The sequence below is a fragment of the Salminus brasiliensis genome, chromosome 12 (genome assembly GCF_030463535.1).
Source record: "Salminus brasiliensis chromosome 12, fSalBra1.hap2, whole genome shotgun sequence".
NCBI classification, from domain to species: Eukaryota; Metazoa; Chordata; class Actinopteri; order Characiformes; family Bryconidae; genus Salminus; species Salminus brasiliensis.
The window spans coordinates 39,576,367-39,603,394 of record NC_132889.1 but is presented as its reverse complement, the minus strand read 5'-3'; the positions used below and the strand labels follow the sequence as shown (position 1 = coordinate 39,603,394).

At 48.3% G+C, this 27,028-nt stretch overlaps 1 protein-coding gene across 2 annotated transcripts; it reads left to right on the top strand.

Moving 5' to 3' along the window:
* Positions 1 to 350: 350 nt before the first annotated feature.
* LOC140574186 (trinucleotide repeat-containing gene 6A protein-like) lies at positions 351 to 26,315 on the top strand. Of its 2 annotated transcripts, XM_072693932.1 has the most exons (21): positions 351 to 654; positions 2,135 to 2,182; positions 6,208 to 8,811; positions 10,557 to 10,763; positions 11,698 to 11,867; positions 12,306 to 12,383; positions 13,550 to 13,598; positions 13,677 to 13,807; positions 14,949 to 15,098; positions 15,880 to 16,011; positions 16,315 to 16,452; positions 16,556 to 16,630; positions 17,184 to 17,385; positions 17,719 to 17,856; positions 17,952 to 18,113; positions 18,289 to 18,429; positions 19,213 to 19,320; positions 19,871 to 20,080; positions 20,797 to 20,864; positions 21,180 to 21,319; positions 21,791 to 26,315. In XM_072693932.1, exons 2-21 carry the CDS (start codon positions 2,137 to 2,139, stop codon positions 22,143 to 22,145), a joined length of 5,304 nt encoding a protein of 1,767 aa, XP_072550033.1. In that variant the 5' UTR covers positions 351 to 654; positions 2,135 to 2,136; the 3' UTR covers positions 22,146 to 26,315. The 2 variants fall into 2 exon arrangements, with proteins under 2 accessions (XP_072550033.1, XP_072550032.1); XM_072693931.1 differs by lacking the exon at positions 14,949 to 15,098 and having other exon boundaries at positions 571 to 654.
* Positions 26,316 to 27,028: the final 713 nt, after the last annotated feature.

Genomic DNA, 27,028 nt, shown 5'->3' with positions numbered 1-27,028 from the left:
GATCACTGTCCTGCTGAAAGCTGAAGTGTAAGTTCAAGCTTTAGTTTAACAGGCCGAAGCTGATGGAGTTCTCAGCATCTCCACCACCATGCTTCAGTGTGGGCCGGATATCTCTCTGCAGAAGCTCAGTTTTGTGTTAGTTTTTGGCTCCAGTCTGAAATGGTTTGGTTCCTAACCCCTCTGTGAAACACAGTGATGGTCCAGTATGGGCTGATGGGTCAGTATGGGCTGATTTAATGAGGTGGTATATAATTGTGCATGATGTCACTGTGTGCCTCTCGTTAATGCGGGTCGAGTGTCCGTGTGTTCCAGACGTTCTGTTGATGTGGTGTCTCTGTTTCTCCTGCAGTGCCAGAACATATCGAGTCCAGTTCCTGCCAGCCTCAGTCTGCCAATCCCAAGAGCAGCACACACTCCGCTCCCCGCGCCATCAGCAATGCCAAGAGGGCCCGAGCCAGCGGCCTGCCCCGACCCCAGCTCCGTTAACGCCCGCCACGTCTCCGCCAGCTCACAGGCACGCGGCTGCTGAAGTGCGGGTGCCGGTTCGCGGTCCTCCCGCCATCCTGGGAACTCAAGTGCAGCTTACGTCGTCCAGCGAGCCAGGGAAGCTAACCGAGCGGCCTGTCCTACACTGCACCAAAGCCCACCTCTCAGGTCCCCACTACGTTCTTCCCTCACCTCCTTCCTACACACACACACACACACACACACACACACACACACGCGCGCACGTGTACGGATCAGTGTGATTGCTCTGTTGGTGTGCAGGAACGCTGGGTCAGGTCAGGCCTGTGCTGGTATGGGAACGGTGGGATCTGGAATATGGTTGCTGTGGGTTTCCTCAGATACTGATCAATCAGAGTGATTATCTGTTAATATTGAATTCTGTTTATTATTCTGGTGCTCTGTTTCTCTGTGATGCTGATGAGGTTAATTCAGTCCCAAGTTTAGGAATATTTGTGTCTCCGTCTGAAGATCAGCATATCGGCAGTGTCCGGTATCGACGCCAGCCCACACTTCCTGTATCAGTGCATCCTTTACTTTTCTCACCTTCATTTAGGAAAAAAACAAGCCTTTCAGAATAAGCTAAAGTGTCCAATAACTTTTGGCAAGCAGTGTAGTCAATGGATACCCTAAGTTCCTGAGTCGTATCAGGATTGAGGAAGGTGGTGTTGGAGCTGATGGTGGCGTCTGAGGAGCTGTACTGTCTGACCGGCTGGTCTTGGTGCTGCAGGGTAATCAGGGCAGGGGTTGGTGTGTGGTGTGTTTCAGCCTGTGGCCGGCAGGGCTGCGTTTCTTAGACTGGTGTGATGTACGGCAGAATGCTCTTCAGCGCTTAACGAACATTTACTGCGTTTAATTACAGAGCGTAATTAGTCCTGTCTAATTGGGTGAAGTTAGACAAACTGTCGGTGATGGGCTGTGTCTGACCGTCTGGAAGTGTGTTGAGTATAATAAAATATGAAGTATCGTGATTTATTCGTTTTCACATCACCCTAATTAATTACACACAGTGCATCTATACACAAAATACATCCAGTAATAAATCAGACAGTTTTGGTTAGTGTGGAATCCATAGGTTATTGATGAATGGAGACAAACCGAGGCTTCATGTCCTGCGTCTAATGTGGTGTTAATGGCGTGTGATTGGACAGTCAGTGAAGTCTGATTGGCTGAGCTGATTAGTTTAGTGTTCTGGAGGTGTCTGCAGTGTCTGGGAGCTCTTGCTGTAAAGAGCGAGGCTGTTGAGCAGGCCTGGACGATGTGATTGACAAACTTTTAGCTGATCAATCATCAGACATCTAAAGTGTAGCTGAAGAGGCTCCTCCTGAAGCAGCCCACTGTAGCTGGTCATGTGACTGAGACGGATTAACACATCTCGTACTGTTTATTGCGCCGCGTCTGCTGCTGCTCATGATGATGATGATGATGACGATTGTGATTGTTGTGGTCAGGTCTGAATGTGCGGTGTGGTCCAGGCCTGCCGTGGAGGCGGTTCGATGGTGGCCGGAGGTTTGAGCAGTGCTGGAGGAACGTGGTCCTGATCTCTTATAGGGCATGAAGCTGCTCCCAGACTGATTCTGCATTCGCTCTCTAACACAGTCACTGACGGTGTTGCCTTCTTGTTTCATAGGCATGGCTCCCATTCGGGACTCGGTCAGCCACTCCCCTAACCAAACAGGTGACTTTTCTGTTTTTTGGGTCCCACTTTACAGTAAGACCACCCTTATACAGGTTTATAAATGGGTTAATATGTTAGTTATTAATTAAAATCATTAATAAGCAGACAACACACACACACACGATCAGCAGTGATCCGTCTCTGACCAGGCAGTGAGCTTACCTTCCTCTCTGCTAGTAAAGCTCATATCTCAGAGCTTCAGCTTCCTGCTCTTCCTTCGTCTCCTCCATCAGTCAGTGTTGGAGCTCTCAGCTTCTGCAGATCTTCCTCCACAGGTTTTACTATCGACCCCAGTCAGCCTTTCACTCACAGATCATCACCTGACCGTCTCATCGGCTCGTTCTCCTGTCCAGTCTGATCCCAGATGGTCTGTGTCTGTTATTAATGACCATGAGAGTAGTCTCTGCGTATGTTAATGAGCCGATCACGTGATCATTAGTGAGTGATTAAGGCTCCTGTTGGGGTTCAGCTGTAGTCCTGTATTAACAGAGCTCTGCTGAAGCTGACCACTAGAACCCTGACTGATGGAGAACCCGCAGTAAGCTGTAGCAGTGTGGAGGAGTGTGTAGAGCCGCAGATCACTGTTATTGGTGATAGAACTGATTATTAATGATTTCTAATATTAATAATATCTAATATCGTTCATAGGCTGGTTAGCCCTTCCTTCAGGAGTGTGTAGGGGTGGTGGTGTTAAAGTGGTGCTGTGGTGTTTCCGTTAGCGTGTGGGTTTGCTGTGTGCTCAGTGTGCTTGCTGTGTTGGTGGTGTTTGTGCTGTGTTGTCATGGCAGTGCTGCTCCGTGTCCCTGTGTTTATCTCTGGGGTTCGTTAAGCGCCGTCATAAACGTCTAATTGCTCATCATCTCGCTCCTCCTCGGCCCGAGCCTGAAACCGGGGCGCTGCAGCTCCGAGGCCACCAGCTGCCGTCAGTCAGCTGACGTAGCAGTCTGTTTCACCATGGCCTGGAGCTGCACCGTACTTCTGGAGGCCGGTTTCACCCCTGGAGCACTGGTATTGGAACGTGTGTGTGTGTGTGGTTAAAACCACAAGCTGAGACGAGTGTGAGGCGCTGAAGGTGGGTGTGTTTACAGACCGTATCGGACTACACACTGACCTTAATAATCAGTCATTTAAACAGCCAATCAGCAGCCTCGTCCTGGGACAAGCATGCTTATTGGCTCTTTCTGATACTCAGTGGTTTTGCAGTTGGTGCCATAAAAGGCTTTAAAGCTTGTAAAGATTCTTCTGATCAAAAGTTTGGAAACTCTTTCAGTGTTGGTGACTATTATTTCGGCTCCCAGAGTGATGCAGGTTTTATTCAGATGAAGATCTATTGGATCTGATCTCCACTTACATTCTGCAAAATACTCTTAACTACTAACATCAGGTACAACTGCAGTCTCTCTTTCCTCTCAACGTTTAATGGATGTGGAAGTTGATCAGTTTTCCTGTCTGCAAAAGCAGAAACGTGTGATTTCAGCTTTTAATGTGTTTTGTTTCTGCTTCATTTGTATTAGTGACTTTTATTTTGACATGGTCTGGCCACAATATCGCCAACGCTCCTCTGCTTCTAACCAGCAAGCTGAGGGGCGGGGCTTGATCTGTGAACAGGAGCTGCGTTGCGTGTTTGATCCTGATTATATTCCAGCCAGTGACCCTCATTTAGAACGGCGTCTTTTATAACCCTCCTGTCCAGGAGAGACTCCCACGCCTCACACTAATAGAACTCTGCTGTCCACTGCCTGGACCTTCTGCATGACTGCCAGCGTCTGATTGGTCCTCAGCAGGAAGTTCACGTTTTCATTTGTATTTTTATTTCTAGTAAAGCCTGCAGCCTATTGGCTGATTCAGACTGTGACTTTGATTAAACCGATGAGTCTTTCAGCCCGGAGGCTGACGGAGCTGCAGAGACCGGTTTTATCCACGCGGCTCAGTCTGCGTCCAGACTGAGGGAATTACTCCTGTAAACAGTAGCAGCAGGAGAACCGTGTTCCTCACTGCTGTGGTTGAACCTGATTAATCAGCGGTTCACGAGCGTCCAGAACCATTCCTTTATCGTGCGAGAGACCTGCGTGATGACGTCACCGACTGATCTACTGATAAATGAGTTTCCTGATTGGTTCTGGTGCCCGTAGTAGAACGGTGTTCTGGACGTTACGTTATTAGAACCTCATGTTAGTGTTGTAGTTTTATATTAATGGATGCAGAAGAATGATCTGGAACCCGGTTCAGTCCAGAGTTGAGCACTGTGGAGCTCGTTCTGCAGCTCTGCAGGCTGTGTTGGAGGGCTCCTCTCGTGGTCAGTGGCTCATTACCGCCCGTGTTTCTGATTAATCTGTAAACACGTCTTTCGCAGGTGTGTCTCTTCGTCAGCAGCCCCCTGACGGCCAGAAAGGTCGGCCCCGTAGCCGAGCGGGAGAGCGCTTGGCCGAGGCCGCGAGTGGAAGTCTGGGTCTTTGTGCTGCCGCTCGGTCTGGGAGAAAGCCCTCAGACTTGGCAGGAGAGCAGCTCTTCAGGGAGCTTGGCAGCCATCTTCGAGTGTAATGGGAAAGCGAGCTCAGGCTAGCAGGAGGAACTGTGAGCAGAGCTTCTCGCTGTGAGGGACGAGGCGGAGGCAGGTCAGGGGTTTTAGCAGGGGCGCTCTGTTTCGAGGGAGAGCGCGTTCAGCCTTTTCGTTTATTTTAAGGCTTGCGTCGACGCGAAAGCCTCTGATTTACCCAGACGCCCTCGGGCTCGCTCCGTCCTCTCTCTCCCTGATCCTCTGGCATGCTGCAGGATCACACTGCTGCTACAAAATGGTGGCAGCTGTGCCTCTGTTTCAGCCAGGCTGGAGCAAGACGCCGCCCGGCGGGGGCACGGGGAGCCTCCCGCTAATCCGTGAAAGCGGACATAAACGCTCTCCTCTTTCTTCGTTAGCGGCGCTGCGAGTGCGCTGGCCGAAGTTGTGCGTTGTTGTCGCCGTGTTCGTCTGTGCTGATTCTCTTGCTGCGTTTTAGTGCGTTTGGACAGAAATGCTGTTTACTTTCTTTTAGAGGGAGAGGATTACTGACCTGATGCTGATGCAGCGCATCGTACCCTGGCTTGTGTCTGTGTTCGCTTGGGGCTAACATGCTGTGCTATGCATAATTTGGGCAAATGACCTGTATTGTTGACTTTCTGAGTAGGACTGCAGCACTGTGCAGAGGTTTAATCTGCTCAGTAAATCACTGATATCAGAATAAACACTAATAATATCACTCCTACAGAAAGTGGAGGTGGTTCTCCATCAGTGTGTTCATCATTAGAACATCTCCAAAGTTCTCCTCATGGAGTCTAGTATTAGAGTTCTCCTCAGATCAGCACCTGGTTTGGTGGTAAATCAGGGCTTAATGATGGTAAATCAGGTGAGCTGCTGCTGCTGCTGCTGCTGCTGCTGCTGATGGAGGTGAACACATCCTCCACACTGTGCTGGCTGGACTGGGGGTGTCCAGGAGAAACCTGGAGGAACCGAGCTCTGTTCTTCAGACCAGCTCACCGACAAGATCTCACTACTTTCTTTCTTCAGAATGAGAAGCTCTTGCTTCTCCTTTTTACTGGATTTATGTTCAGCTGCTTTATCTGTTCTGATGGGAAGTGGGGTTAGGGGACTAAAACCTCTGCACAGTTCTGCAAGTGAACGTCTCCTCTACAGGGAGCAAACCTCTGAACGGTCTAATGCTCGTAAAGTGCTCTGTTCATTTGAGATTTATTATTTAAATAACTAATTTATATTCAGCAAATAAATGAGGACTCTGAAATGTAAAGTTTCACATGCAGTGTTCTCTCTAAACCTTTTACTTGGGAAATCGACACGTTTACCTGAAGCAGGGCAGCAGCAGCTTCTCCAGCTTGTGTCCTAGAGCTTCAGAGAAGGCCTCAGAAAAGCCCTGCTGCCTTTTGTTCTGTAATATCGAACGCTGTGATTGAGCTGTAAGAGTGAGTAGGAGAGGATTAAGGCACACTGTGTACAGATTTGCACTGGGACTGAGCTTCTGTTCTTCTCCCCGCAGGTTTGGATCACGCTGGTCTGGACCCTCAGTATGAGAATTCGCCCTGGAGCTCTAGCTCACCTTGCAGCGACTCGAACAGCAACTGGGGCAAAGTCATTGTAGACGGCTGTGATAAGGGACCCTGGCCCTCCATCACTGGTAGCGACCCAGAGTTAGCCTCAGAATGTATGGACGCTGACTCTGCCTCCAGCTCTGGGTCTGAGAAAAACCTCAGTATGATGGCGTCCGGGATTGCCGGTGGCGACAGCAATGGCAATAGGCAAGGTTCTCATTTTATGGTCACAAACGGCAGCAATAACATGGCTAACGGGAGCGTCAAGGGGCCTTGGGGCGTCTCCAACGGCTCGATGCTAAGCACATGTCCAGGCTCTGGGGAGAGCCCCAGCGGCAAGCTGGCGGAAGGTGGACACGGCAAGATGAATGCCTGGGGTACCCAAGGTCCCTCAACCAATGGAGGTATAAATCCAAGCACTTTGAACCCAAATGCCAACCATGGTGCCTGGCCCGTTCTGCAGAACACTGGGTCCAACCCCCATGGGCCTGTGGGCAGTGGGAATGGGGGCACCAACACTCAACGAAGCACCATAGGTCAGCCCCCCGGTATGCAGAGCATCAACTCTAAGATGTCCTGGGGAAGCCTGCAGGAAAGCACTGCAGAATCCGAAGTCAATGGTACAAACAAGGTTCTAAGTGGGCAGCCTCAAAATCTTAACACTGAATTTAATGGACCAAATAACACTACTAACACGATGACCTCTAGTTTACCAAACTCTACAGGTTCAGTGCAGATGAATGAACAGCCCCCAGGGCACCGAGCCTGGCCTGTGAGCACAGGGGGCTCCACTCAGCTCCAAATTTCTCCAGTCTCTAATGGCACTTCCATTTCTCAGCATGGCAACAGCGAGGGAAAGAACGGCAGCAGCGGGTCTTACGGTACCACGTGGGGCGCTGCCCCCGGCACTAATTACTCTGGAGACAAATGCCCTGTCCTTAAAGGCCAAGCTGTGGGCGACACTGTGAACGCAACTCTAATGCAGCCCGGAGCCAACGGCTCCTCCACGAGCGCTACTTCTTCTTCTTCTTTCAAGAATAATAATAATAACGGGATGGGTGGCCGCGGAGGAAGCTGGGACTCCGGGTCAGCTCCCTCTCAGAGCATGACTTGGGGGTCAGGGAACAACGTGGGTCCGGCAGGGGCCCCTCGGCCCTGGGGAAGTGCCTCCTCCTCGTCCTCGTCCTCCTCGTCTTCTTCAAACACTGGCACTAAGGTCTCAAACGGGGAGTGGAGCTCATTGCCCAGCAACAATCAGCATTCCAATGACGGCACGAACGGGAGCAGGAAGGGAACAAATGGCTGGAAGTCCTTGGAGGACGACGCTCTCGGATTGGGGAGCGCTGGTCAGTCGTCCCAAGGAAGCACATGGAACAAATCTACAGGCAGTGAAGGAAGTGGGGAAAGCTCGGCAGGTCGTAGTGAGAGGGATGGGCAGCGAAACGGCAGCCGCCGAAGGAGCAACCAGCAGGGTGTGGTACAGGCAGCTCTCTCGAGGACTGATATGGACCCAAGGGTGCTGTCCAACACAGGGTGGGGCCAGACACCGGTCCGCCAGAACACTGCCTGGGACGTCTCCGGCTCGGAGAAGAAGGCGGGTAATGGGTCCCAGGGCTGGGGTGCTGGTCCTACCCAGCAGTCAAGCTCAGGCGGGTGGGGTGATGGACCCGGCAGCAACAGTAGCGACTCTACCATGTCTGGCTGGGGCGAGCAGAAGCAGACCTCCGGGTGGGGCGAGAAAACCAAGACCCCGGTGGGCCAGAACGGCTGGGAGGACTCTTCCGGCGGAATGAGCAAGAGCAACTCCTCCTGGGGAAACGGCAAGGATGACAAGTCCTCGTCTTGGAATAGTGGACAGAAGGCGAAGCAGGGATGGGGTGGTTCCACCTCTGGTGAAGGCTGGGGTGGGGAAAGCTCAAGAGGCAACCACTGGAGCGAGCCCCAGAAGTCCGGGTCAGGTGGTTGGGACAGGGACAGCGACAGTGACCGCTCGGGCTCCGGCTGGGGCGAGACAGGCCGCTGCAACACCTGGGGAGGCAGCGGAGGAACCAGCACTCCTGATCAAGGTGGCCCTAGCAGTGGATGGGGTGAACCCGCGAAGGCCAACAATCAGAGCCAAGGCTGGGGCGAGCCAATCAAACCGAGCCACTCCAACCCAGCCTGGGGTGAAGCCGCGAAACCCGCCAACCCGTCCCAGGAGTGGGGCAAGTCCCAGGATACCAGCATGGGAACCTTCAGAGCCGGCAGCAGCTCTCAGACCGGAGCCCAGAACAAGCCGTCCGGTTGGCTTGGTGGTCCCATTCCTGCCGCTCAGAAGGAGGAAGAATCGACCGGTTGGGAAGAGCCGTCCCCTGAGTCGGTCCGGCGCAGGATGGAGATCGACGATGGGACTTCTGCGTGGGGAGACCCCAGCAAGTACAACTACAGCAACGTCAACATGTGGAACAAGAACAGCTCCGCGGAGCAGGAGGGGATGGCTGGGTCTCAGCAGCAACCTCCTCCCCCACCAGCCCCGAGCTCCATGGGGCAGAAGGAGAAGAACTGCAGCTCAGGTACGGGTCCTTGTTCTGTGTTTTTGTTTTTTTCCCTCCTTTCTTCCTTTCGTTCGTTCTTCAGTGCTGGCAGCGACTTGCAGACTGTGTTTATTTACGGCAGCGTAGTCATACCTTAGGAATTTCTCTGTACGCTCTCCTCCCTCCCACGCGTTCTTCATTCCTCTTCAGTACTTGCTCAGGCAGAGCTGTCTGCTCCGAGCAGAGATATGGTTTAGATCAGCACAGGTTCTGTTCTGAGGAGATGATCTAGCCTCTGAAGCTCTGCTGTGTGTGTGTGTGTGTGTGTGTGTGTGTGTGTGTGTGTGTGTGTGTGTGTGTGTGTGTGTGGCAGCTTTTAAAACATGTATTTAATTTAAATAAACCCTTAAAAACGCTGAGAGGACTCGTCAAAGGTTCCTTACTAAGAACCGAGGTTCTGTACAGAACCATGACGGCCCAGAGAAACGGCTGAATGCCTGGTTGAGTGAGTTCAGGTTAATGGAGAATGGGTCTCCACACAGCCGCTCAGTCTGACCTCTGAGGTCTGAAAGGTGAGTCCTGGTAAAAGTCAGGGATGGTGGTCCTGTTTTAGGGGGGCTGGCGGGGTGTTTCTGCTGCTTTCAGATTTTGGCCGGGTACGAGCTGCGCTGGGGGGAAAATGGGCTTGGGTTTCGCTGTAACTGAAGGTGCAGTCATGTGCTAGCAACCTGAGCAGCAGGGCGCGCATGAGCGGAGCTATTTCTGTAGGAGGAATCCGGGGCATGTGCTGGACGGTGAAAGTGCAAAAAACCTCTCCAGTGGTCAGATGTAAGCTGATCCGTCATCAGGACTTCAAAGTAAACAAAGCTTACATAAGCATGTTTATACGGGGAGGGGGGGGGGCTGACCAGGCCTGGAGTTTAGCAGTAAGCCCTTGTAACCTGCGCACTCCTGAGTGATCATATAAACACTCTAACAGGAGAGTCCGCACTTGATCTTCAACAGCTTTACAAAAGCAGCGATGAGCGCCTTCTGATCCCTGCTTTAGAGAAGCAGTTCAGCAGAATATCGTCATGATCAGGACGTGGTTGGTATGGGGCGAGGGGTGGGACTGTGTGGGAACTCTGAATATCTCAGTTTGAGGGCGTCGTAGTTGGAGCAGCACAGTAGATCGCAGCACAGGTATCGCCGTCTCAGGACAGAAGGCAAACTGTATCAGCGTTTTTGCTGCTTTGATACAAAAGGAAAATCTGCTCTCGACTCGTGTCTCAAAGCGTGAATTACACTTCCTGACTGTAGGGGGAGCCCAGGAGCAAGTTATACCTGTTCTCCATAATGCTGTTTTAATGAGTCTTTAGGTTTGTAGCCTGGAACAGTAATATTTTTATTAAAACGGGGGAAAAAATAACTATAACTAGTTTTATTGCCGAATGCTTGTTAGGATTGGGCTGAATTGGCCCTCTGTTTTGAACCCCCAGCCAGTTTTTAAAGACGAGCTGTTTAATGAGCATAATTAGTGCTGAGTCGACATGGTGAAAGTGTGAAGGTCCTGCTGGCCTGTGTTGTGGAAATGTGGTACTGTGGAGAAACCCACATTTAAAGTACTGCTTTTCTGAAGATCTTATAAACTGTAGGGTTTGAGGTTTTGGGGTGTTGGTTCTACTGAAGAACTTTTTACCATCAGGATCTTCTCAGAATGACCATGATATTGAACCTCCAGTTGTGTAGATGTTCGCTAGATGTGTGAGCTAATTGTGTGTGTGTGTGTGTGTGTGTGTTTACAGGGTGGGGCGAGCCATATGGTGGGCCGCAGAAAATGGAGTCCTCAACGTGGGGGGAGCCTGCCGGCCCACCTGTCACTGTGGACAATGGCACCGCCGCCTGGGGGAAGCCCATGGAGACGGGCTCCAGCTGGGAGGACTCGAGCAGGGAGGGCAACGGAGGCAGCGGCTGGGGGTCGACCATGGGCCCGCCAACACAGCACAAACCCGGTGAGTCCCGGCTCCATCTGTGCCTCAGTGAAACGCCTCGTTAACCCATTACAGGACGGTCTCGTAAATCTAACCACTGATTTGCTGGTGGGCGGCGCAGCGGTGTTCGCTGTTTGACCACTGAGAGCTCTCACACCGCGCACAACCACCGCAGCTCCATATGGTGCCCGCTCAGGCTAATTAACCCTCTCCTGCATGTGGATCAGTCCTTGTGTTGGACTGGGCTGCAGTGGTGTCGGTCCAGATTAGGGCTGTGTGAGCGTGGGAAAGTGGCCCTGAATGCTGAGCTGGCAGTTTCTCTGTGCTGATTATATTATAGTGAATTCCCTTTTCTGTTCACATCTGCTCTTCTGACTCTTCTTTAAATTAAATATTCATTTATTAAATATTTATCACCACACACAGCACTAAATATTGAATTAAGGTCATTAGAAGGTATCTTCTACTGACCCCTGCTGACCTGTTTCAGTCAGACCGGCACGCTTATTCACTCCTGTATATTTAATTCAGCACTGCGGGAGTTTATCAGTGCTGCAGTTCCTCAGTCTAATGCTCCGTCCGCAGGCTGGTGTTGGCACCACTTTTAAGCTGGATTCTTCTGCTCTTTAGATGGTTTAAGAGTTTAAACTTTTGAACTCACGAATTAATAACTGTAGTAATGGTCATAATGAGATATACCAGTGTGGATCTTTTCAAGAACCCAAAGACGGGTATCTTGTGTTTTGAATAAAATAAAACATTACTAATATAAAGTCCTGAACAGCACAGAGTCAGTTTTAAACGAATGAGCTCCACAAACTGTCCTAACATATTAGCCATAATTTAGCCAAGTGCGCTAGACAAGCTAATACCTGAGCTTCAGTTACTGTATTTAATTATTGTCCTGGGATTGGAGTAAAGCACTGACTGTCACCCCCCCCCTCTATTCCTGCAGGACCCAAACCTATGCAAGACAGCTGGGGTGGAGAGGACATGTCCATGCCTGGAGCGTCCAACTGGGGGGAGGAGGAGGAAGAGGTGGAGATAGGCATGTGGAACAATAACACGTCACAGGAAATGAACCAGACTGGTAACTGGTCCTACATGAAGAAGATGCCTCCGAAGGTAATTCTGACGGGGTTCCTGTGATTGGTCGGGCACAGGGTCTAAACCGAAGTATTTTAGCCGCTCAGACAGAATAAGAGCCCTTACCGCCTACAGCAGTGTAGCCCCGCCTACTAAAGCAACAGTGTTTTAGCTCCACCCACTCATAGTGAAGTTATGTGTTTCTGCCAAGACTGCTTTTTGAATGAGGCAATACAGGACAGCCAATCAGAACAGAACTCATTTAAATATCAGATATAGAGGGACAGTAACGGTAACGGAGTTTGGGTGAATAGTCCCACGAAGTGTCAAAACATGAAGCCTAAGACACAAAGTCTCTCCTCTAAAACGCCTCATTAATGGAAAGTTAAGCTGAATTACTGCAGAGTGTGAATGCTAAAGGTGTGTGTGTGTGTGTGTGTGTGTGTGTGTGTGTGTGTGGTTCTTCACCCCCCTCAGATGAATAAGGGACTCAGCAAGCCAGACGATCCGTGGATGAACCAGTTTGTGAAGCAGTTCAACAGTATGAACTTCCCTGTAAGTGGAATTCATTTCCTGCACGCTCGCGTCAGGTTGGGCTGTACCGAGCCAGAGCCCTCTGAAGTGATGCTCACCCAAAGCAATGTAGTTTCCCCACTGATTACCTCCACGTTTACAGTCATGGCATTTAGCAGACGCTCTGGTCCTGAGCGACTTACAGGGTAACTCCTATTACAGAGGTTGGGAGTCTTGGTGTAGCGCAGCACAGTCACCCAGACCAGGAATTGAATTGAATCAGTGGCAGGTAGTGGTGTTATCTGTTGTGCCACACCCACCGCTTTTACCACTTGCTTATTTACATTTGCGACAGACAGAAGTCCAGGCTGACGTTAGACTCCTCTCAGAGTTTTTCCATTCCACCTTAAACTGTTAGTTTAAACAGACAGAAGTCGACGTGAGTCTGATTCTGCACAGAAATGCTCAGATTTATCCCCTGAAACCAAACACTGGGGTTTGTGTCAGATGTGATTGGATCTATGGCTGTTATTATATTAATATGGTATTAATGGATATAAATGCTGAGGCTGTTGCGTTCCTGCTCTGAGACAGAACTGCTGGGAAGTATGAGTGAGTAGCTGGTGATTGAGGTGCCAAAACCAGCTCAGTGGCGGAGGTTCCTCTCAGTTTCACTTTGAATGTAGTTCAGCAGGTGGAGGCGGGAGGATAAACGTGGTGGTGTTTGTGTAGATTCATTTTTTTCTTTGCTGTTTTTCTTTTATTCATTCTGTAGGATATTCTGATCTGAGTGCAGAAAACTGAGGATAATTCAATTCTTAATTCAGATTTAAACCATTACTTTTGAAATTAAACTCGACCAACTTTTGAGCTTAACTTCTGAAATGAAGGCTGACCCCTACTGAAGCTCTAAACCCACATTTGCGGTTTCTTATGATTGGTTTTCTGAAGATCAAGTAATGTGCCGTTATTTATTTCCTGAGGGAAGCAGATAGTTTCTCAAGATTCGGAGTAAACAAACTCGATGCTTTTAAGTGTCAAATATTCATTTAAGCAGTTAAGAGTCTTCCTTTGCAAACCATGGTTCAGTTTTAGTGGTGATATTCAGATTAAGCTCAAAATATTCAGTTAAATTCAGTTCTAGTCTAGAATTGAGATTCAGTTCAGTTTTAGTTTGTTATTGTTCTCACGCTTGTTTTATTTTGCAGAGGGACTCTGAAGACTCCATGAAGAGCAATAAGATGGACATGCCTGCAGGTACGTTCTTATCCTCCAGAACACTCCAGAACCCTGTTCCCGAACCTCCCGGGTCTAACAGTACGGCTCTCTCTGCAGGAATGATGCAGGATAAGCGCATGGATGTCGACAAACACGTCCTGAACGTGGGAGATTACGGAAAGAGCTCCGCTTCACGCCATCAGATCCATAAAGACCCGTCCATGGAACGCAGCCCCTACATGGAGAAGGTTAGCAGAGCCCTACTGCGTCACACACCGGTTTCACAATCCTGTAATCTTATAATCTCGCTGCTGCTGCCTCTGCTAGCACAGGCCTGTAGCGCCCCCTGCTGGAGCAAACAAGCTTCTCTGCTGCTCTGAGCTGAACCTGCATTCTGTTCTTGACGTTCTGTGCGTCAGATGTTCCTTACTTGAACTCTGGTGCTTTTAAAGCCATTGTGTGGCAAATCATGGGCACCCCTCCTTCATACACATCGGCCAAGACTCGAGCTGCAAGGCTAACGTGGCTAATGGAAGCTTATACCCCACCAATGAACTGCCTGCCTTAATTATGTCAGACTTTCTGTTCCACCTTAAATGGTGGACCGCTGTGGTGCCTGAGGCATTGCTCAGGTTCTAATGAAAAGCCGGCGAATAAGAGCCCAACTTCAGCCTCATCTCTCCTCAAACCACGTGGGCATGTTGGGTCACGTTAAAGGACTTGCTCTTGTGGTTTCTGTACAGTAGCAGTGTTGCGGGGGGTTATACGCACTATAAACACTCCCTGGCCACTTTATCAGAAACTCCTAACTAGTAGCGCCACCCACTGGCCACTTTTTTTTTTTTTTTTTTTTTTTTTTAAAGATTCTCATTTGTAGCTCCTCCTACTGAAGACTTCATTGGAAATCTGTTCTGTCTAGCGCCTCCTACTGACCTTCAGAAACTGAGCATTGATGACTATAGATGCATGGCACAGTTACAGCACAATGTTTAGGCTCCTGTGCAGGACTCGTTCACCTCAGATCTACGTGCTGTTTGAACGGGTGCACAAACGTTTGATCGCAGCTGTAAGCAGAAGATCTGTGTGGTAGAGGTTTCTGATAAAGTGGCCAGGGAGTGCATGTTTTGTCCGTGTTAATAGGTGACAGTCCTGGCTGGTGGGCTGTGCTGGGGGTCAGGGGGCGGCGTGTCCGTGCTTTGCTGAGCTGCCGCTCTGGCGGACTGTAGCTGCTTGTTCTTTCACTCTGCTCGATTTCTCTGCTGCAGCTAACCGAGCCCCTCTCTCTCTCCTGTGTGTTGGTGCTTGTGTCTCTCCTCTCCGGGATTTCCGGCTTTTCCTTGGTGTTTTTCCTGCTGCCTCCTCTTCCTCTCTGCTTGGCCTGCGCTTCAGCTCGCGCTGCCCGTTTCTGCCTACGATAGCTCGTTAACCGAGGAAACCCAAAACCCACACAGCAGCCTGAGCTTTACCCCTTCACACCCTGCCCAACCTAACCAGAGCCTGGGGTCCAGCCCTGGGTCCAACCCTGCTGCGGTTAGGCAGGTGAGTCGCTGTGTGAGGGCCGGGATGGGTTTGGGTGCTCGTCTGTTTAAGTAGGTAAATGGTGCTCAGACTACAGTCTCACTACAGTGCAGCAGCCCACTGACCTCCAACCAGCCTCTGCACAATTACACAGTGAACAGAGTCAGAGCTGTTCTACAGTGGCGGTTCTAGATCATCTCCCCCAGTCAGAGCTGGAGTTCTACAGTGGAGGTTCTAGATAAGCTCCCCCAGTCAGAGCTGTGGTTCTACAGTGGAGGTGAAGGGAAGCAGACGTCTGAAGCTCTACTAAAAGCTCCTCACAGAAAGTTCTTCACCTAATGGTGATGAAGACGCTGCCTGATGCCTGAGACACGGTTCTACCAGAGTTCTGAGAAGAGTTCGGCTCTAGAACCTGCTTTTAAAATCAGATCATTAAAATGGTGGAGGGATACATGCTGCAGGGTGTAGTGCAGCTACAGAAAGTAGTCCCTAAAGAAAACTGCATTAGTTCAGATTCTCCACTTTTTTACCATCATCATCCTTATAAAACTCAGACGACTCGTGTAGCTGCACTGGTGGGTTTGTGTGGGATATAAATTATGGGCTGTATCTGTGTTTATTTGAGAGGGGCTGGTTATTGTCTCAGACTAGGCTGTTCGTGAAACATGACCTGGAAAGCAGTAGAAACCAGCAGCACGTCTGAAACCACCGCTGGTCAGGGGAGATCGGTCACCTGCTGTGAAGTGGTGTGAGGTTGAGCCTCGTACTGAACGCTCTTGTTGTTTCGTTTGCTTTGTTGCAGAACGTGAACATGTACGGTGGTGGGAACGCAGCAGCACAGGGCCGGAACCCCCAGCAGCCTCCAGCACAACCTCTAAACTCGGCTCAGCCCAATCTCCGAAACCAAGTGCCTCCTCCACTGCTCCCCTCTCAGGTACGTCAGCTGGGCAGCGTCCCGACAACCAGCTGGAGCCAGATAGAACAGCGCGCCATCCCCCGTATCAGCCTGCAACAGGGCGGTGTATTAGCAGTAACCTGGGGGTGAGATACGGGGTTACAACCATGTACATAAAATCTAGTGAAGAGAAGTTAAGGGATCTGAAGACGCAACACTGCCATCTAGTGGTCAGGGTTTAAACACAACGCTAAATGAACCACTGTCTGCCACCAGTCTTTACCTCTGAACTGTTCATTACATCAAATCAATGTTTCTTTTTCCCTTCATCTCATTTCCCAGGTTCCACCATCAATGTTGAAGTACCCCCCCAGTAACGGTGGTCTCAACCCCCTGTTTGGACCCCAGCAGGTGGCAATGCTTAATCAGCTGTCTCAGCTCAACCAGCTTTCCCAGTTGTCCCAGATTAATCAGCTCCAGGTACAGATCTGCAGCCGTCCTGCTGCCCTGCTCTGAATGACGGGGGAAGCTTTATCCTCTGGTTTGGTTTTGAGCTTCACTGACTCTGTCTGCCTCTCTACAGCGTCTACTCATCCAGCAGAAAGCTCAGAGTCAGAGGGCGATGCCTGGGAACGGACGCCAGGTCCAGGAGCAGCAGGTGAGGAATGACCCCTATAATGAAACAGGAAGAGGTTCAGGATGAACACAAGCCAGTATGATCCAGTACAGTGCCTGGGACCGTACTGGTTGTGTGGTAATCGGATGGTATTTTGGTACAGTACTAGGATCTGAGCATTAGAAGAGTTTTAAGTTTGTGTGTATAGAAACTAAAGGTCTGAAAGGTAATTACTCTATAAAACTAATTTAAATAGAAACCAAGAAGTAATGAACCTAAATGAACACCTATTACGCATAAGGTGCTTTATTAAGCCTTAACTTTTTATTTATTTATTAGTGTGTTTATCTGCGTTGCGCGTTCTCTTCTAAAGGGCATTTTAAAATCTCACTTTGAAAGCTGGTATTTATTTATTGTTCCCTTGGCACTGCCCTTTGCCTGCCCGACCAATACAAAAGTTTTGGCACCCCTGGTCTAGAGCAGGGTTTCGGTGCAGCTTGGTGTGCAGGAGGCGCAGCTGTGTTTGTGTGTTTTATTACTTGTTGTTTAGCAGGAGGGAGTTCTGAGTTCTAATGATCTATATCTGTGTGTTCAGTCTCGTGGCCTGGGCCCCTCCGCGATGATCCAGCCTCCTCGCCATCTGGACCCCTCCCTGCTGAAGCAGCAGACGTCCCCCCAGCCACCCACCCTGCACCAGCCTGGCCTAAAGTCCTACATGGACAACTTCATGCCCCCCAGCACCTCCGACCTGCAGAAAGAACAAAACGCCCTCAACTCCTTCACTAACTTCCCTTTAGGTGGGCTTCCAGTTCAGATCTCTAATGTGGATTTGACTGTTAGTAATGCGCGTGTAGAATATGTGCAGTTTTGGATCTCTACATTTTGAGCTTTGCCTAAATAATAATAATAATAATAATGAAATCTAAAACGAGATGCCTGGAATTATTGTTTCTGCCAGTAAGAAAATATTTGTGGAGAACAGTTTCAGTAACTACATTTCTACTAGTAAAAAGACGGTTGGACAGTAGATCGGTGTTCTGATGGTCTGCAGGTCTGTCCCTGTGTAGAACGTTTTTTGTAACTCCTCTCTCTTCCACACTTCGTCTGACTGGCTCTCTCTCTCTCTCCAGGCTTGAACTCAAACTTGAATGTAAACAACCTTGATATCGGCAGTGTTGGGTTTAAGGAGCCGCAGTCCCGCCTGAAGAAGTGGACTGCTATGGACATTTCCGTTAACTCGCCACTCGATCAAAACCCCAGCAAACCTGGTGAGTGACTCACGCTCTTTGCAAGTGTATGAGCCTCCTGCGGCGCTGTGCGGCGTCAGACCCGTCCTGACCACATGTCCTGTCCTGTCCTGTAGGTGCTATGCCCTCTGCTCTGAGGCTCGAAGACTCCCCCTTTGGTCCATATGACTTTATGAACGCCAGCAGCTCCCCCATCAGCGCACCCGGATCGGTGGGGGACGGCTGGCCCAACCGTGCCAAATCACCTCATGGATCCACCAACGTCAACTGGCCACCAGGTCAGAGCTCTGGCCATGTGCCAATGTGGAGATTTTACTGATCAGGAGTTACAGTCTTTACCACCCGTAACTGATTTAGGCGGTTCCAGTGCAGTGTGAGCTGTGAGCACGCAGCACGAGTGTGTACTGATGTGTGTGTGTGTGTGTGTGTGTGTGTGTGTTTTTTGCTGTGCAGAGTTCCGTCCTGGTGAGCCCTGGCAAGGCTATCCAAACATCGACCCTGAAACGGACCCATTTGTCACTCCTGGCAGTGTGATTAATAATCTCTCCATCAATACAGTCCGGGATGTTGATCACCTCAGGGACAGGAACAATGGTGCGCTGCTGAAACCACTGCTCTTACCTGCCTTCTACAGTTCATCATTTCTCCACCCTCTCCCCATCCATTCATCCTATTCTTTCTTCTCCATGTTTTCCTCTGTTCTCCTTCACCACCTAGATTGTCATTCTCCCACTGTATTGATCTATTTATTAATTTATTTATTTTTATAAACACTGATAGAGGTCAGGCCTCCGGATTGGTGTTTATTTAGGGCGTTCTCACACCTGCACATTTTGGTCCGGCTAAATTGGGCCCTGGTTGGTTTTTACCCGTGGTTCGGTTCGGCAGGAATGAATACAATAATCACGCTCATATTTGGACCAAAACAGCCGCACCGAGACCCTTGTGAGGAGGTGGTCGGAGTCCAGTCTCAAACGAGCTCTGCAGCGGCTTGTTTGTGGCGAGAATGTGTTCTGATTGATCTGACCCGACTGTATGTCCACTCTGCTGCTGCTCCCTGTTAAACTGCACAGAAATCTGCATTAGTCCAGAACCAAGGACGACCTTCCTTAGTGTGCTTTGTAGCTCCGCCCCAGACAGGTCTGACCAATCAGTGGAGAGCTCTTTGACTGTTTTGTTTTGGTGAGTGAAACCCAACCAAACCAAGCAAGAACAATGTGACAGAATTTACAAACTCCTTAGCTGATCTGGGCCGGGTCGAACCAGCTGTAGGTGAGAAAACGCCCTAAAATGTGCTCCGGAGGCTTCGCTGTGACCTGGGTGACCTGCTGCTGCGGTAAATGTGTGACTGACCTGCTGCTGTTTCTGATTCTGCAGGGCCATCCTCATCACTTAACACCACGCTGCCTTCAAATAGTGCCTGGACATCCATTCGTGCCTCCAACCACAGTAGTTCCCTCAGCAGTACAGCACAAAGCACTTCAGGTCAGAACCCCAGTCTTCCTTGAAGAGCTGCAGTGTGTTGAATCAGAGCTCAGCTATTATTATAATGCAGAATAACCAGATATGAACATGATGGAGAAAAATGCACACCGTTGCTTCCTGTTGGGCAGAGGACACCTAGCTAACAGGCTCTGATGTTCAGATCTTTACTGAAGCGGTCTTCACACTGTGTGATGGGGCTGCAGTGCTCACTGAAATATCATGGATAAATCACATGCTCACACATGCTTTGTGTGTTAGGAGATTCCAAATATTTATGAATCAACATTAACAAGCAAACCTGTTTTATTGAGCTAGAAACTAGAAAAAGCTTCAGCTTTGTTCCTCTAACTGCATAAATATAGAAAAATGATCTCTCTGAACTAAAGCTGATCTCCTGGAAAAGTCTGAGGGTAGTCTGTTGACTGGGCACAGATTTAATTGAAGGAGTGTTCTGGCAGTGTGGCGTTCTGCGTATGTGCTTTATCTATTCCCACCTTATTCCTCCAGTGGTGTTTACACCTGTTACTGACCCAAGCTTCTCTCCTCACAGCTAGAAACAGTGACTCCAAATGGTCCCCTGGTTCCGTCACCAACACCTCTTTAGCTCATGAGCTGTGGAAGGTTCCCCTCCCGTCGAAAGGCGTGTCCGCTCCGTCCCGCCCTCCTCCTGGCCTAACTGGGCAGAAACAGCCCTCCTCCTGGGACAGCGGCTCTCTGAGACTGGCCGGCTGGGGCAGCTCCGAATCCAGATACACCCCGGGTCAGTGTGTGTGTGTGTGTGTGTGTGTGTGTGTGTGTGTGTGTGTGTGTGTGTGTGTGTGTGTGTGTGTGTGTGTGTGTCTCTCTGTCGCTCTCTCTCTCCAGCCCACCCAGATTAAAGCTGCAGCTGAACCCATTCTCAGTATATGGATTCTACATATATCCAGTAGGTGGCAGTGTTTCAGTAATGGTACCGCAGTGGCACTGGATCCAGCAGTCTAGTCTAGCAGTGTGTACTGGCTCGCTGGCTGAGCTGCATGTTCGAGTGTGCTGTGCTCAGAGGAGTGGGAAGCATCTCGGACCCCTCCTCTAAGGTTCTGCTCCTGCAGTCAAATTCTGACGGCAGTAAGAGTCTCTTCAGGAAACTGTAGGAGGAACAAAAGCAGGAGCTTAAACACTAAAGCTCTGAGCATACTAAACCCTCCTGAAGTGCTAATCTTCTAGAGCTGGGGTGGAGCCCCACCATCCAGCAGTCCTCAGCACAGGAAGTGCAGCTTTTTAGTTTGAGGTATCAGTTTTTAACCGCTGCACCTTATTTGGGTGGAGTGAACCGCTGCAGCTGGTGTAGACCTTCCACGGTGAAGGCCGGTAGTGGGACGTTGCTTGATGGGCTGTGCAGCTCTGCACTGATCTTGATGCAGGCTTCTGATGTTTCTGCTCTGAACTCTGGTCTGAAACGGTAAGGGGATTAACGGTGTGGATGTTCCTCCTCTGCAGGTTCCAGTTGGGGTGACAGCAGCTCAGGGAGAACCAATTGGCTCGTTCTCAAAAATCTCACGCCTCAGGTAAGAGGGGGGGCTGCACCTGTGCTTAGTTCACCCATATTACTGATTCTGATCTGTGGACGTTGTTGAACTGTGAGGTGCCTGAAGGACATCTAAAGTACTTATAAGTGACTTGATGTGATTCATAGTTTAGAGATGGATTATTTTTAATATAAACATTTATATTCATCCTTTAATAGGAGTTCATTATAAATTCTTATTACACAAACTATTAAGAAGCTCCTCTGCTTGTTTAATGACTGGTGAAGTGAGCTGTTTTTAAGAGGTGTGTGTGTGTGTGTGTGTGTGTGTGTGTGTGTGTGTGTGCGTGCGCAGATCGATGGCTCTACCCTGCGAACTCTGTGCATGCAGCACGGTCCACTGATAACATTCCACCTCAACCTGCCCCACGGAAACGCCGTCGTCTGCTACAGCTCCAAGGAGGAGGCAGCCAAGGCCCAGAAGTCACTGCACATGTGAGTGTCTAGTGGAGATCAGCCTCGAGGGGTCGTGGGGGTTTCAGTGAGACCGAGGCCCTGTATTTATGAAGCATGTTTTAGTGCCCCCTAGTGCTTTAGAGTATATTTGGTGGTTCACAGCAGCACCACATTTCAAAAAGCTTTCTTTACCAGTATCTGAGCAGAGCTCTCAGGGTAAACCTGTGTTCCCCTCAGTTCTCAAAATAATTAATATGAAAATTTCAGTTGTGAAAATAACTCTTTATACACGCTTAGTAAAAGAAAGCGGAGCTCGTTTACGGACCAGCCGAGCAGCGTCGTTTATTAGTTACGACTAATCCTACGTTTATTCAGTTGTAAAAGACAAACACAAACGGGCTTCTATAAATAGACTGTTATATGGAGTCTGTCTGACTCTCTGTCTGTCTGACTCTCTGTCTGTCTGACTCTCTGTCTGTCTGACTCTCTGCTTCTCTCTGGTCTCTGCAGGTGTGTTTTAGGGAACACTACTATTCTTGCTGATTTCGCTAGTGAAGAGGAAATTAACCGTTTCTTTGCACAAGGTCAGTCCATGACCGCCTCGCCGAGCTGGCAGACGCTGGCCTCTTCTCAGAACCGGATCGGATCCATGGAGGGTTCGCACGCCTTCCCCAACCGCACTGATCCAAGCCACTGGAACGGGGGGGACCTGCACGGCTCCTCGCTCTGGGGGGGTCCCAACTACTCCAGCAGCCTGTGGGGCAGCTCCGGCGGCGGCGAGGGGGGCCGCATCAGCAGCCAGAGTCCAATCGGCTCTTTCCTCCCCGTCGATCACCTCGCGGGCGGCGGCGGAGACTCCATGTAGTTCACGTGCTCTCACCTTAAGACTCGAAACTACACGTTAAAAAAGGAAGAAAACCTAGAGAGAAACCTGTGACCTCAGCGTGGATAGTTAATCATAATCCTACGACTATATATTATATTCTACAAGAGAATCTAAAGGCACTAGTTGGACTTTTCACTTACGAGAAAAACAAAAATACAAAAAAAGAAGGCGGGGTCACCCTGTGGAAATAAGTTACTTTTTCTGCACATATGTCCACTTTGTTTTAGCCCAAAACATATCAGTTTGAATACTTGAATCATGCAGGCCAATACTATAATGTGAACGGATGTATTTACACTTCCAGGTAGTGCTCTTCATACGAGAGATCTCTTCAGCTCATTTTCTTTACTCATCGTGTTTTGTTTGAATTCCAGTTCAATTTTATTTAGTTTTTTTTTTGTTTGCGTTCGTTTGCTGACAATGTTGGAGTATGAGCTTTTTTTTTAACTTTGCACTGAATGTGGTTTTTCTCAGTATAATCTGCAATATCGAGGGAGCCGACAGTTCCAGTGTAGATGTTTACTCAAGGACGTTCTTAAAACAAAACCAGAAAAAAAAACTATAACGTGTGCGCTCTACTATGCCTTGATGTACGCCTACCTTTTTGTGGTATTGTGGAGTTTCCAGATCAAGAATTATTAGATGCTGACCTAGGATTATTATTATATGATGATGATGATGATTACAGAAATAAGTATTGCACCAATTTTATGTTTTAAAACTAAAGAATTTAGCGTTCTGCAGTCTAAAAAATGAAAACTGTAGCCACAGCTGTGACTTGCAAACCCGACCTGCAAAACCAGGGGGAACAGCACTTTCAGATAGGCTTTCAATTACTTTAGGTTTTGTTTTTTTTGTTTGTTTGTTTGTTTGTTTTTAGGGGGGGCAGGACTCTGCCCTCTTGTTTACAGACTTTTTTGAGGGGGAAAGGATGGTCATTCTTCCTTCATTTTAAATTAAAAAAAAACATAAAAACCTTTAAAAAAAGATTAAAAACCAAAAAAACTTAAAAAAAAAGAAATAAAACACTTTTAAAAGTAAGAAAAAAAATAATAAAAATAACCCTCTTGAGGATGAAGACGAAGCGGTCTATCTCTGGGAATACTGATCAGTGTTTGGCCATGTCATTGGTTATTTTGTCTATTCCTCGTCTGCTAAAAGAAATAACCAGCATGGTTCTCAGGAATATAGCCAGTTTCCCCCCAATAGAAAAAAAAAACTCCTTATTGTAGGAAAAATCCAACTTTTAGCACTGAAACTACTTATAGTAAGTTTTTCTCTGCCAAATAACTGCTTTAAGCTGGAGACGTTCTACACACTGCTTTCAATGCTGTTTATTATTTTGTATTACGGAGTGGATTTGGTTTGCTGAATCACTATATTATTATTCTCACTATAATTATGATTATTATTATTATTATTATTATTGTCCTCCTTCTATATTTCCATCGAGTGGCTCAGTGTTTGTGTGTTTTTATTGTTTTGGCTCGTCGTTTAACTGTGTTTAAAGAAGAAAAAGCAGAAATCTGTAACTATGCATACTGTAGCCCATCGGCCGGCTCACAGAATCGCTCTTTTCTTCATCCTCCTCCTCCTCTACGTCGTCGTCGTTTTACGTGTGTCCAGAACCGCGGATATCTCTTTACATTGCCAGAGATGGTGTTAAAGGAACGAGAGCGTGTTAAGCGTGCGAGAAGTCGTCCACATTTCATTCATTGCCTTGATTCTGGAGAAATCAATAATCGTGTCCGAAGATGCAACAAGTCAAGTGGCTTTTAACTGTTTACAAATAGAATATGATTGTATCCTGTACAGTTCGGTTTCCTGTTTGTTCTGAAGTTCATTACGAGAAATCTGTTCGGCTGCTTATTATTATTATTATTATTATTATTATTATTACTACTATTATTACTTTCCCCCTGTTCTTGTTCTTGTAGTTTCTCCCCTCCTGTCCTCCCGGTCGTGGTGGGCCGCCGCTGCAGGAGGAGGTGAATGTAAATCCGTCGCTGGTGGTCGTTCTGAAACGGGCCGATGAGGTGGGCGGGCGAGTGAGAGAGTGAAGTCAGCATTAGGCTCAGCCAGTGGACCTTGATGTAGGTGATGTAAGCTGTTTCGGGGGGGTGGGGGGGTGTTGAGTATTAGCCTCAGCCGGGTGGTCTGTGTGCCAGTATTGAACCATTTTAGAGTTTCTGCTTTTACCAAAAAACTGAATCCTCCAATCAGAGCTCTGTGCTGAAGTCCACTCGTCTGACGTTACAGTGGAACCTTCAGAGAACCTAAAAATGAAAGCCTTGGATTTGCACTTGGTGTACATTAACTGATCTGTGAGAGTGTGAGTGTGTGAGTGCGAGTGTTGGGCTGAGTGTAACTTTTCAGGGGGGGTGTCTTATTGTGTATGTTGGCGTGTGTGTGGCCCACTCCATCCTCTTGATCATTAAGCTTAACTGCAGGAACCCATTACACCTGACTAGAGTGCTGTGATTAATATTATTATTATTATTATTATTATTACTGTTTTCCTCCCTCGACTCTTCCACAGGAGTGAGTTCTCCTCTGACATGGCTTACTTCCAGCCCTGTGTGTGTGTGTGTGTGTGTGTGTGTGTGTGTGTGTGTGTGTGTGTGTGTGTGTGTGTGTGTGTGTGAGGGAGAGAGAGAGATGCTGATTCTGCGCTTTAACCAGTCGTTATTACGGCGAGCTTTTTCCCTGTTCATGTTTGCGACAAAAAAAAAAGAAACCTACCAGGGAGCCGCCGGTTTATTTCCACTTTTATTCTAATTATTTGTTTTGATTTTTAGCTTTTATTTTGCTTTTTTGGCTTTTTTTGGCTCCTCTTAAACATGTTTTACGTCTCGAAGTGTCTTTAACTCATCGTCATGCCAAATTGGAAAGGGGCGGGGCTTCGGAAAGGGATGCTGTTTTGTAAGAAGCTGGACAATGTTGTTGCTTAATGTCACAAATGGTTTTTTGAGGAAAGTTCATGAGCAATGTACAATCCCCATTTTTATTGCCAGGTAAAAGTGGAGGGACAAGAGACCGCAAGACTTGGCCCGACATTCTGACCCGTGTGTGTGTGTGTGTGTGTGTGTGTGTGTGTGTGTGTGTGTGTGAGAGAGCCGTGAGCGAGGTGGTGTTTGCCCTCGTCTTTAAATGGTTCCTACTGTTGAACAATGTGCTAAAGGCAATGTGACTAAACTGTGAGTAGCGCCGCCGCCGCGTAGGAAAACCCCAGTTTAACAAAACTAATGAAAAAAGCTTTAGAGAAACCAGCACAAACGGGCCGCCGGTTCTGAGTTCTATGCAGTCGGGGGCCGAGGCTTCCATGTCTGTTTGCATAATAAAGTCCTGGATGCTGCGGCGCTGCCGGGCTTTTAACAGAAAAGGAGAAATAATAAAACTTTCCGATTCCTGAACGTGCCATGACTGACCTGACTCTTCATCTGACTCTTCCTCCTCTCCGAAAGCCGGCCAGCTGTAGCAGACGGAGCGTTTCTACCGGTTTCTGCTCCGAGCAGACGAGAGAGACCGGTCTCGACTGCAGCAGCGTTTCTGTTGGGTTTTTTAGTCCAGGCTTTTCTGCTCACGTATCCGTAATTATGCGCACACACACACACACACACACACACACACACACACACACACACACACATGCGCGCACACTTCAGTAGACTGTTTATCGGCTACGACGATGATGGATCGGAACGTAATCAATCTCAATAACCTGAATCGAGCAGGAAGGTCTTTCTGGTTTGTTTTCCTTTTCCGTGTCTTCCTGGGGTCTTAGAGTCGTACCTTTTTGAGGAAACTGCACTTTTTGAAGGACAATCCTTATTTGTAATGGTAACAATAATTGACGATATTTAGTCGAATAATAACAAGGTAGATGATCTCCTGTGTAGTGATGAATGTTTCCTCTAATGCTGTTTATTTTCCTCTCTGTCGCTTGGTTTTTCGAATCTAGTGCCCTTAAGTGCGATGATGATGATGATGATGATGATGATATGGAATAAGAAGTAGAGTAGTGGTTTTAGGTCTTTTGTTGGCTGTACTTGTAGACTGATAACTGTTTGTAAAAGTTCTGATCTTAATATCGGAATACAAAGCTGTATAACTTGGGTACAACCCACAATAAAAGTCTAACAGTGACAAGCAGCGTGTCCCGACTCCTCCTTGCAGGTCATAAGTATTTGGACTGTGTCCTTGTGCTGTTCAGGTGAGGCTGGACTGAGCCCTGACTGCTGTATTGATGCTCCCCGTCCTGATTCCCTTTTTAGAACCGATCTCAGCGGGTCGTGTTCTCTTCAGGAGGTAGGAATAATGGTGAAATCTGTTTACAGAGGAGTGAGATTATATTTACTGATTTAATTACAACACCTTTTTTTATTATTTATTTTTTTTAAACAGGTATAGTTGGTGCTAATGCTATTGGCCTTTTACTAATGTAACTTTCTAATATTTCATGAATTTCCACTGAAATCAGATTTAAGATTAAAAAATGTTGATTAAAAATGAAGGTGAAACTGTTGGAGGGTTAAACCAGACATCAACGATGAAGTAGATGAAGGCAGAATTCTTACCCAGAGTAAAGAACAGCCTTGTCCAGAAGAGGTGGACGCCTTCCTGACTGTAAACACCCGGAGTTTACTACAAGATCCAAAGTGCTGCTCACCCTCAAACAGAGGCGTTGAGTAATGAAGTAGAAATGTAGCTTCTCTCTACTGGAGTAATTATTCTTTACTTCTACTGCTCACATTTTCACCCAATTATCTGAACTTTCTCCTCCTCACATTTTAAAATCAGCCTCGTTCCTCCTGTTTCATTCCCCTTAGTTTTCATTCCGGCTCGTCATCAATAAAAACCCT